Source organism: Artemia franciscana, chromosome 13 (genome assembly GCF_032884065.1).
Source record: "Artemia franciscana chromosome 13, ASM3288406v1, whole genome shotgun sequence".
Lineage (NCBI taxonomy): Eukaryota > Metazoa > Arthropoda > Branchiopoda > Anostraca > Artemiidae > Artemia > Artemia franciscana.
This window is the reverse complement of record NC_088875.1, coordinates 17,740,149-17,752,504: the sequence shown is the minus strand read 5'-3', so window position 1 is coordinate 17,752,504 and position 12,356 is coordinate 17,740,149. Positions and strand designations below refer to the sequence as shown.

Genomic DNA, 12,356 nt, shown 5'->3' with positions numbered 1-12,356 from the left:
AAACGAACAGAAATTACTTCGTATATGAAAGGGGCTGCTTCCTCATCAACGCCCCGCTCTTTACGCTAAAGTTTTTTACTGTTTTAAAAAGAAGAGTTGAGAGGAAGAGTCAAACTTTAGCGTAAAGAGCGGGGCGTTGATGAGGAAGCAGCCCCTTTCATATACGAAGTAATTTCTGTTCGTTTTAAGTTTTAATGTCGCTCCTTACTTTCAGTTGAAAAAACTTGTTTTTTTTTTTATTTAATTTGACCTCAAAGATTAATAGCTTTCTCATTTAGTTTGTCGATGAGTAGGAACAAAAAGGAAAAATATCCGCTTGGGTAATGAAAGTTTTTGGATGGACTATCTTAGAATTATCGTGTTAAATAATGTAACAGGAAAACACGAAATTTCAATGTTTAAAAGATGGCATTGAAAGTCGAACAACTTACAGACACAAGTTTCCTGTGTACAGTGTTAGGCCATTGCAATTCCAATAGAGTACGTTTTGTTACGATCTGACACCATTTTCTAGGGATTTCAGACTATTTTACGAAATTCCAGAAATTTGCTTTCACAACAAACTTTTACTATTAAGACTAATCGAAATAATAGTTACCAATCATGAATAAACTACAAATGGCAGTTTTTTCTCACTAGCCAGTTTTTTTCTAACCCGTGTTTTTTTTAATTTTTGGCAACTATGGGCCAGGGTTCGTTCTTTACTAGATAGTAGCTACCAGAGCCGTTCACAGGGAGGAAAGGCAACTGGGGCAGCAGCCCCAGGTACCGTGGCTGGGGACGGCAGGGGGGTTGCCCACTTTGATCTATTTTTTACTTTATTCGTTTTTTTTGCTTATATTTGAGTCGAGAGGGTGCGGTGAAATTAAGTTTTTCTCGGGCACTACCCTAGAACCCTAGAAACGACTCCGGCAGCTACGACTTTCACCAGAATTTCTACGGTCTAGGTAACATAAGGGATTTAAGCTTAAAAATTATAGTGTATTTGGCAATGCATTTTTCGATAGCCTTTACTTTTAAGATGGATATAGAAGGTATGTTAGCTACGTTGCTAGATTTACAGGTTACCCCTGATATATATATTTTTTTCAAACCAAGTAAGAAAAAAACTGGGCATATTTTGGAATAACAGTACATATTGCGAAACCAATGTCAAGTAAAAGATTGTCCAAACAAATCCCGAGCTTAAGCTTCATTTAGTCAATACTAGCCAAGCAGTTGCTTTTCATGTGTATAAATGAATGTAGGCAATTGTTTAGTTATATTTTTTAATGTACGAAACTAACTAAAGAATTATTGAGCGGAATAAGTACCCATAAGCTACGCTATAACGGCCAATTGAAAAAAAACTACTAAATAAGCAATTGACAATTTAAACAAAAACAGAGCAGAACACTGTAATTGGCCAACTCGAGGCTAACTCTGGGATGTCCAATTTAAAGGTAATGCCCCAGGGCCCTAAAAAAGGGCTCAATTTGTTGCTGTTTTTTAAGATTAATTTGTGTACTAACAAAAGGAATTATTGGTAATACCCCTTTACATCTCCCCCAAATAAAGTACTCAAAAGCAAATTGTGAAGATGGGTTGTAACATGACGGTATATTTGCCCCTCCATAAGAAAAATCACTAAATTTGCCCATGCAGCAGCCTAACTGTATTAAAATAATAATAAAAATAATAATAATATTCGTTGGATGATGTATATATTTTAGTATTAATCCTTAATTTTGGGGAAAATCCGATGGAAGACTAAGTTAGTTCAACAACTCTCAAAATTAATTCGTGCCATTACATTCTAATAAATCTATTTTTTCATAGGTTACAATGAAACCTTATGAAACCAATGGTCTCGAGTAAGCAGCCCATTGTCTTTGTTTTTTTTTTTTACATTATAAACTGAAGCTGGCCTATACACGGTCTAGACAATTCAGTCGCTTGATTGAAGTAGCCTATGCATCCGAGCATTTCCTCTGAAATTAGAGCCCGCCAGAACCAAATTCTTCACGGCAAGGCTCTCGCATCGTAAACCAATTGGTGTAATGACCTCGGCCCAAGGCTATTTGAGATATACATTCAAGAAAAAGATGCAAAGGCCAGGAAACTCTGATGTCAATAACTATTTGAAAGAAAGATTGTATAGAAGAGAACGTGACCATTTAAGTCTAAAAATACATCCTACTAAGTCTAATGCATTTGCATAATTTGGCGAAATCAGGAGGGATATACCTCTGAAGTTTACAGAAGGCAGGGATACCAAGTGGGGAGAGGGACAGTTCCTCCTAGATTTTGAAAAGAAGTTCATTTTTAAAAATAACAAAAATACCACCCGGGTTTTCAACAGTCTTTTTCGTCTGGGGCTACACGGAAAGCAGGTCGTCCTCGTCTGGATTGGGAGGAGGTCATAAATAAAGATTTAAAGGAAATGGAACTTCACGGGAGGGTGTAAAAAGGGAGGCCTTGAATAGATTAGGTTGGAGGAGGAGCGTGCGTAGATGTGTTGGCCTCAGGCGGCTTTATGCTGCAATGAGTTATTATATACAATATTTATTTTGGAGCATAACTGTCATATTTCGCATTTCAATAGCTATTTTAGTTAAGAAATATGAGAATCGCACCCAAAATATAAAATGTCCGATTCGTTGTTGAATCTTTAAAAATGACTACATTTTTAAGGCCCTCTCCCCTCAGGCCCCAGAGAATTTAATATCCTTTAAAATCCGGTCGATCGGCCTTCGCTCCTCCAGTTTAAAAATAAAGAACATATTCCTAACCTCAGATTGTTAAAAGGTAGAAGCAAAAAAAGTTTACTATGGTATCATGAGCTATACACTATTAGTACATATTCAATATCGCACGTTCTTACTATGTACTATTTAATATCATATTTTGTAACCCGAAATTGTTTATGGTTTTAGATCACACATTTGTGCTGATTTTACATTTTTGATGAATCTGGTCAAATGCGCTGCCCGTGGAGAGAAGTCCAAAAGTTCAATAAACGTTACTTTTTAACTTGCCAGATCTTCCAGAGAAATATACACAAATCCGACATTGGATAACATTTTAGTCAGATAAAATCTGAAATGTCTATAAGGAGAGTTTGAAGCAGGTAAAACACGAAGTCTTCAGGTTTGGCTCAAAGACTGTGACACTTGGACTGTAGGCCTAGATAAAGTGATTCAAAGGATTTCAGCTGGATTTTAAGTCAACTTTGAATTGTCAATAAAATTTGGAACATATTTTCAAGAATATTTCCAACCTTACAAGCAGACGGTTTTGGTAAGAAGCTTGGAAGCGCCTAATAAAACTTTGGGCCATACAACCGTTTCTTTACTCACCTAGAAACAAATATGAAGTTTATTAAAAATCAAGGTCATAGAGGGGGAGGGGAAAAGGGCACTTGAAAAGGAATTTTCACTTCTTGGATCTCCAGATAGATTGTCGATTCTTTCCTAAGTCTAATTCACCTATCAACAACAACAACAAAAATTCCATGGAACAAATTAGCAAGAGCAATCAGTCAGTACCTTCAACCCTTCAATGAACCGCGATGAAAACAAAGCCTCAACAATTTCTGCTACAAAAACAAGGTTTCAACATAATTCCCCTCCCTCGTGCAAATCCGTTAGTTGAGCAGCAAAGCTATCACCCTTCGAGGAATCTAGGTGCCTGTTTTCAATCTAACATTGAAAATATTTGTACATCCAGTTCATCGTCAATATTTTGAACTTTCAGTCTGTTTTGCTATTATCCGCGTCTCCCCTGCATACACCAGCGGAAACAAGGCAACATTGAACTGGCCTAACCTTGAACCCCAAGTTGAAAATGAATATACTTTGAAACATGATTCTTTGAGAAGTCAAAAATTTTATAAATTGGATATTCAAGTGTATTTATGGCCCATCGCGTCAATTTCAAAAATGAGATTAGCCATCTTCTGGGGGAAGAGGATTAACATCCTTCAAAGTTAATATTTATTCTTAATAAGCATTAAAATACCTGAAGAAAAAAAATGTATTCCTTATTAAAGAAACATAAAATGTCTAAAAATAAAAATTTCAAAGTATTAAAGCAGAGGGATTACATTTTAATTGACTAAGAAAGTGCCTTTTTCTTAAGGTTTTGGACATTACTAATATCGAATTAAATCAAGTGCTAGTCTGATGTCAAAATGGCACAGAAAGAACATATTTCTCCTTCTGTAGGAAGCGATTCCAACAAGCTACTTTACCCCTTTTTAAAGTTAGTTTTAGACTAGTTTCTTAGTTTTAATTAGTTAAATCAACTTGATGGGAACATAAGCAATCCAACAGTTCGTGGTAACGAACTTTAGTAAGGAGCGACCCAGCTCAATAGTAAACGAAACTCTAAAAAACGGAATTTCGATGCTAAAAGATATATCAAAAGAATCGTATTTTTATGCTAATTTTAAATATATAAGTTTCATCAAATTTAGTCTGTCATCAAAAGTTACGAGCCTGAGAAAATTTGCCTTATTTCGGAAAATAGGGGGAAACACCCCTTAAAAGTCATGGGATCTTATCGAAAATCACACCATCGCATTCAGCGTATCAGAGAACCCTTTAGGAAAAATTTCAAGGTCCAATCTACAAAAATGTGGGATTTCCTACTTTTTGCCAGAAGACAAATCACGGGTACGTGGTTACAGGGAAATGTGCGGACGTTTTCAGGGAGAATTTTTTGGCTTGGGAGGGAGAGTTGAGGTGGGGGGGGGGGGGTACGTGGGAGGATCTTTCCATGGAAAAACATCTCATGGGGGAAGAGACTTTCAATGACGGGGGCGCATGATTTTTTAGCATTATTTAAAAAAACAATGAAAAAATAAATATGAAAAGTTTTTTCTACTGAAAGTGAGGAGCAGCATTAAAACTTAAAACGAGCAGAAATTATTGCGCATATGAGGGGCTTATCTCCTCGTAATACCTCGCTCTTTACGCTAAAGTATTTTTAGTAACTTCAACTATTTATTCTACGGCCTTTGTGATTCAAGGGTCATTCTTAAGGAATTGGGACAGAATTTATGCTTTAGTGTAAAGAGCAAGGTATCGACGAGGGGTGAACTCCCTCATATAAGCAATAAAAACATACGAATATAGAAGTTCGTTACGTAAGTTAATTCGTAAATTACGTATATTTTTTACGAATGAAAATTTTCGTAAAAAAATTAGAAGTTCTAGTTGCCTTTTTAAGTTATCAAAAAATTGGAGGGCGACTAGGCTTCCTCCCTCTCTCCTTTTTTCTCAAAATCTTCTGATTAAAACTATGAGAAAGCCATTTACCCCCCCCCCCAAAAAAAAAAAAAATTCGTTTTAATTACTTACGTGCGAAGAGCCAAGATCTAAATATGCATTAATTAAAAAACGTTCAGAAATTAAACAAAAAAACAAGTTTTTTTAAATGAAAGTAAGGAGCAATATTAAAACTTAAAACGAACAGAAATTACTTCGTATATGAAAGGGGCTGCTTCCTCCTCAATACCTCGCTCTTTACACTAAAGTTTGACTCTTCCTCTTAACTCTGCTTTTTAAAACAGTAAAAAACTTATAGCGTAAAGAGCGAGGCATTGAGGAGGAAGCAGCCCCTTTCATATACGAAGTAATTTCTGTTCGTTTTAAGTTTTAATGTCGCTCGTTACTTTTATTTTAAAAAAAACTTTTTTTTTTATTTAATTCCTAACTAAAACAGCATACACTCTCAAATTGCAGGAATCTATTATCTCTCACTCAGGATCGTGAGTGAACATTTTAGGATCAGTTACCAAGGACATAAGTTTGAATATGCGACTTGAAGATTGAGTAACATTTACATCCGCAGAAAAAAAACAACTTATAATTTAATTTTTTTTACACTTTCTTACCGGTAAGGCCCCAAAATAAGTTTTTAACACAGAAATTTGTATCTAAATCCCAATTATCTTCGGATTTAGTTGATCTAACAGTTGTTAAAGTGTATGACGTTAATTTACTAGGTACTTACATATTTTAGCGACCACACTTACACAGCGTCACTTGGAGTACAGTCATAAAACTTATGTATTTTACTTGTCCACATTACTTTGTCCAGGTAACTTTGTTCACATTTATGCTATATAATAGTGGAACAGATATCGTCAAAGATGAACTCATTGTCTACTTAGGGTCCAGGTCCATTCGGAATGGGATTTTACTAATAACGAGATTTAGCTTTCCATTATCACTACACATTGCAAAATAAATTAGTTTTATGGCTGTATTCAAGTGACGCTGTCCAAGTGTGGTCGCTATAATACGTAAGTACCGTTTACTACATTGAATATTAGATAAATTAAATTGCTAAACTTTCAGCAACGTATTCTTTAAAAATTAATCCGCAATTGTCCTCAAAGTAGGACACAGGCCCAAATGAGTAGGCACACAGGCTTTGTACATGCCCACTGTACAACCCAGATGCTTTATTGTTATGCCCCAAACGAAGAGACATACAAAATTCATGTTACATATGAGTAAAAGCTTTATTTTTTTTTCATGACAATGGATTTTTGTTCGAGAATTTACCGAGAAAATATCAAGATTTCACCATGCAACTGAATAAAGGGCCTTACAGCCAATTAAATTGCATTACGTATTTTCTGAGCTTGAGGATATGTGTTCTGTCTCAATCATCGCCAGCACCTCCCCGCCTATCTCAATGTGAGCAAACATGTCTACAAAAGCAGATGATCCAATCAAAGAATCTTTCCTTCTTTAAATCTCTTCTTTAAACTCTTAGGTTTGGGCAAGATTATATCTCGGTAATCTGGATTTACATAAAGAATTCGCGCATGTCTCATCCTCATATCTCATGAGAATATGTTATGAGAAGTCCAATGAACAGGTAAATGCCTGTTATCCCTGTAATAATGATTAAAGAGAGTAGATAAAACAGCTTAATTCCTCAAGCCAAATCCATATATTGTCTATGGCTGATCGCCCAGCTAGACCCCATGGAGAAAAAAGGTATAGCACACATTTCTGAGCAGCTGGGCTTTCAAACAAGTTTTATTCCTGTCTTTCAGACCCTGTGCTCAATTAAACCCTCTGACACTCCTGATCACGTCAGGTTTGGTGCATATGAATATGCACTAAAACATGACTGTAGGAAAAGGGCAAATGGAACGGCTCTAATTAGTCCTGCCAACTAACAGTTAATATTTAGGCCTAATATCATGACATCATTGTCTCCTCTGCATTTTCAATGGTAAAAGTAATCGGTCGAATAAGCGGGTAACATCGACCTACTTTCACAATCCGCCAGATAGCACATACACAAATTTGCATCCGTGTAAGAAAGAGAAAATAGTTCACGGAAAAGTTGACTTACAAGAAGAAATCTTTGACAAACTGCCTATGCATGTTGGCAATGATTCTGCAAAGTTAAAAGAGGCTACATCATAATAAAATTGCAAATGGCTTCCAATTTGAAAATCGTGGAACCCATCCGAGTAATATTTCTATCCAATTATTGTTTAATTTCTCAGATGAATTTATATCTTCATTGTTCTTTTAGCAATAAGATATTTTTAGCAATGGTATTTAACATGACGTATTTTAGCAATAACAAAGCTGCCATAACAATAAACCGTCAATAAAAACCATGAGATAAACATTTGAAGTTGACAATATATATGGAGATGAATCTAGTATTGGTAAAATTCTAGTTAATTAACTTCTTGCTATCTCGGAAAGCGTTTAGGTTAGAAAAATGAAACTTTAAGGATGTGTCTACAGGCTAAAGTATGTCCCGGGGAGGTATTTTAAAGAACCCACCTCCACTCCTTCTCCCTCTAGAAGGCCCTGAAATTTGCCTACATGACAGGTCTATTGAAACTTTGACAAAACAACATTTCACCTTAATTTTCAGTTACTAGTTGCTTTTTCTCTACCTTTAGTTCTGAAAATGCAATTCCTGTTATTTGAGTAGAATTTTGAGCCATATCAATGGTTTTTTTTTTCAAAATTTAGGAAATGTATTTGCATATCTTTAAAACCTTATAAAATGGAATTGAGCAAAGTTATGAAGCTGAAAACAATTTTGTTGTACCTCAATTAAGCAGAAGATCTATTTTGCAAGGTTTCACTTTTAAAAACATATATTTTTAAAGGTCAGGGCCCTCTAGAGGGAGAAGGAGTGGAGTTAGTTGCTTCAAAATACCTTCCCGTGACATAGTCTGTAGATTCATCCCTGAAAAATTTCATTTTCTAAACCCCTTCTGAGATAGCAAGAATTCAATTAACTAGAATTTTACCCTAATACCTACCATGGATGAATTCAAGTTCTAAATCGACACGGTGACTGCATTTTTTTAATCCAAATATAATTCTGCAATATGAATTATACGGCGGAAACTAAAATCAGCATCCGGATACCTGAACAATACCAACTTTTCTAAATTTTGGCTTCATTTCCGAATGCCTGTTCAGCAAGGTGATAGCAGCAGTCACCGTGGGATTACCAACAGGTGCAAACCTGGCGATATTTGATCACCGCTCTCGGCATCCTGGCTCCATTGTCTGGTAGAGAGAGATAGCAACTGACGTCGTGCGTTCATTTCGTTGGCTAACAAATTCTACATGCTAAGAATGGTATACAAATGCTGAACACTTACCAAAAACTAAGAAATCTTTCAGGGCAGGTCATGACCATAGAAGGTTTGAACTCTGAACAAAAAATATACTACTATAAATATTTACTTTTTTACATCTGATAACAGTCTAATGAACCTCTATTAAAAATTCAGATGCGATTGCAAAGAAATTGATTAAATCCAATGCATCTAAGTCAGTAGTTGATTCTTTCATATATGCGGGGGCAATCCGGCCCCCTATTCCCCCTCCAAATCCAAGAGACTGAAAAAGGTGAAGCAGCATTAGAGATATATAACGCAGTTATTGATGCAGACATGTACCCAGTGGAAGTTTTTCATTTTTGGTAGGTTTTATTTTTATTTTTCAATGAATAAAGATGATATTCTATAAAAAAAAGCCTCACTATAGGCAGGCTGATGACGATTATTTCATTCAGTGGAGAGAAAAACTAACCTAATTCTTTATCCAAGAAAACTTATCATTAAATTTTGTAAATATGATATTAGCGATTCAAATTTGCAAATAGTCCAAGATTACCCACTAATCAACACGGAAATGAATTTGATTTTGTTTAAATCTCATGACAAAGGTTTTAGCAAACTTTATTCTTAAGACAAAAAAATCGAAGGATTGTCATATCCACGTGCATACAATACCGACATGGGGAATTACATCGAGTCTTATTTATGGATGTAGAGCCCTTTACACTTCACAGTAAAAATTATTTGGGCCAATTCAGTAATATTAGAAGAAGAATGTCGCCTCAGGGCTAAGGCACAGCTGCCCTTAAAAAAATAGTGAAACAACAGGTAGGATTATATCTCTTCAATTTAGATCACATTATTAGTATAGTTTACCATTCTCGTGCACCTGATGTATTAGACTTAAATTCTTTTCTAAGAGCAAACAAGGAGCATCTGTGACGAAGAGTTATAGAAAATTTGTCTTCAACCATTTATATTTTTGGACTCTTTCGACCTTTCTGCACATGTCAATCACAAAACAATATCACAATTTTGCTTCCAAGTCAATAGTATCCTCTATTTTATCAAGGACTTTTAAATCAAACAAGAAAAAAGCTTTAAATAAAATCCGGCCTTGTTTTCCTGGCGCGGTGTAATACAACGACCGAAAATACCTAACCGTCATCTCAAGGCAAGTTAAGGCGAGGACATCCTGTAAATCTAACAAAGAGAAGGAATTATTCCGATGCATACTCAGAACAGTAAAAAAATTGCACATGCGACAAGTTCAGTGAACTCGTTCCCAAAATTCGAATACAAATCTCCAGTGTATACAGGGGTATACATAAATCAAGGTAGGACTGGGATCTATTTGAACCCGGAAATAGATAACCTATTTTGACAGATCAACTTCAAAAAAACAACAGACTTTCTTAAATTGTCATTATAAAGTTAAATGGAAGAAATAACCGCCTTAGATTACATCTAGGATTATTGGAGGAACGGCTTTATAGAATCTGTGAGCAATGACCGAGGTAAATCTTAAGCTGCTTAAATAGAACTTCGTATATGGAAATTTACTTTCTAGCTAACTATCATTTATGACATTTTTTTTAGACCATTGGAAAGTCGGTGAACATAGCTCCCACCAATGAAAATTATAAATAATTTTAATTTTTATGGAAGGCCAAATTTTTGTCTTTTCGAGGTTATAGTCGCAATATAAGCCTCTTAAAACAGAATACACTATCTAAGAATACATATTCCACAAATGGCTTCCAATTTGCACAATAGTTTGTAATCAAGGGTTTCTGAATTTGTAGGCCTATATGACAGAGATGACTAATATATTCACCATTCTATTCATAAGATTAATGATGCAATAAATCAAGTCTAAAATCAAAACAAGGGCAGTACATAGGCTATTTTCACAATTGGTGGTTTGATTTTTATGGAAATAAGGATTTAAGCGTGTCTTTTTATTTAAATAACAATAAACGGGAGACTGCGTTGCTCTTTACAAAGTCTACGCTGACACAAACTATAATATATGCAAACAAAATAAAAAAGCTTTAACAACTCATCCAGTTTATTCCCGAGGAAATTTATTGCAACTCAATTACAACGATATTTTTAAATAATAGTTCCTAAGACACGGTGACTTTTGCCAATTAAACCATATAATTTGACTTTTTTAACAATAGCTTAGTTTTTCCAAACATCTGCAAATATTCCAAGAAAAAAAAGACATACCATTAGACCTGTTTCGACGGAGGGTAGTAGGGTAATTCGACATCCCTCTGTTATCCCGTTTTCTTTCAGTAGGCCATCTTTTAGTTGCCTGTAAAAGGAAGACATATCATTTGTCATTATGACAATTTTCCTCTTATACGCTCCATAGAAATTCAAAAAGAAAAAACGTTTTAGGGGAAAATGCACAGCATTCAACAAAAAAACTGAATTCTTTAAGTTTTTGTGTGTACTGGTTCACAGGGGTTTCCATTATAGCTTAGATTAGGATATAGGGATAGACGAAAATAGCTGTAATTTCCCCAAAATTTTTGAAGTAAGCTGAATTGAAAACTGAAGAAATTGATATTAATCTAAATGGAAAATTTTGGACGGGTCCAATTTCAAGTTGTTCCCCACTTTCAAAAATTGTCTGTAACAGGCAACGCACGCTACACGTGGCACGAACTACGTGAAGGGGCATAGCGTGGTGGAAGTGTTCCATGAGTGACGGAAAAAATGGTTAACGAATGAAACAAAATGTTTATCACGCTCATATTGCGGCTGCCTAAGCGACCCGTTTGTCATACAACCGTGTTATCGAGGATAAGTTCATTTGTATCAAAATAAGGAATCTCGCGACCTTTGAAATCGTATTCTCCAGTGCGATTTAGACCAAGCCAAACTTGAAAGAAGTGAAAATCAAAGCTTTTGATTCTGATTCATTTCAAGTCATGAAGAGGCAAGTGACAAAATTGGCAATTTGTGAAAGCATAAATAAGACAAGAAAAAGGATGTAGTGTCCACATCGATAAAACTGAGACTTCAGCAAGCGAAAATCCCCAAGTTCTATACAAGAAGGTTCCATTTAGCTTCACTTCTCCCACTAGTCTTAATTAGAAGAGAATTCTAAAATTCCCGCTACGGTGGGGTCAAATAAACTAAAATAAGATATCAAAATGGTATTTTTCGAAATCTAGGGGAGTAAAAATATAAAAGAGGGGACTCAATCAAACTAAAATGGAAGCACTATAACTTGTCGTTGAATTACGCCAGTCACCAAATGCAGAGACAAAGGCGAAAAACTTTTTACGACACCCTAACGTCTACCCTGTTGTTCAAAGCTTTGCTTTGACCACTTTCTATCTATACACCTACAAAATACTGTTTCTTTTTATACTACCAAATTATCAAAGCCTAAGGCGCTCAGTCCGTAATATATTAATAGAACCACACTTGGGCCAAACTGGAATACTGAATATTTTATATTCAATATTAAGTACCATCTGAGCCTTAGTTGGGGTGGTGTGTCCATATTGTAATCATAATAGAAGTCAAGACGGTACTTGTATAATAAACGGCCTTACCGCTCAAGTTGTTCGTTCATTGACGCATCATAGAAACCGATTATTTCGTTAGTTTCTTTCTGCTTGGCCTGAGATAAGACAAAGAGAAGTGACAGAATAGATGGCAAATATTTAATATGGGCTATATATGCACATTAGGGGGTGGGATGGGGGTAAAGTATTTGGACAGTTTG

The 12,356-nt window shown here is 35.4% G+C and overlaps 1 protein-coding gene across 1 annotated transcript in view; it reads right to left on the bottom strand.

The window, feature by feature from the left end:
- Positions 1 to 12,356, bottom strand: part of LOC136034599 (midnolin homolog) — a 55,249-nt gene that overhangs the window by 29,302 nt on the left and 13,591 nt on the right. The window contains exon 2 of the mRNA XM_065715867.1: positions 10,841 to 10,928. Coding sequence (XP_065571939.1) covers positions 10,841 to 10,928 — 88 coding nt within the window. The remainder of the gene's footprint in view (positions 1 to 10,840; positions 10,929 to 12,356) is intronic.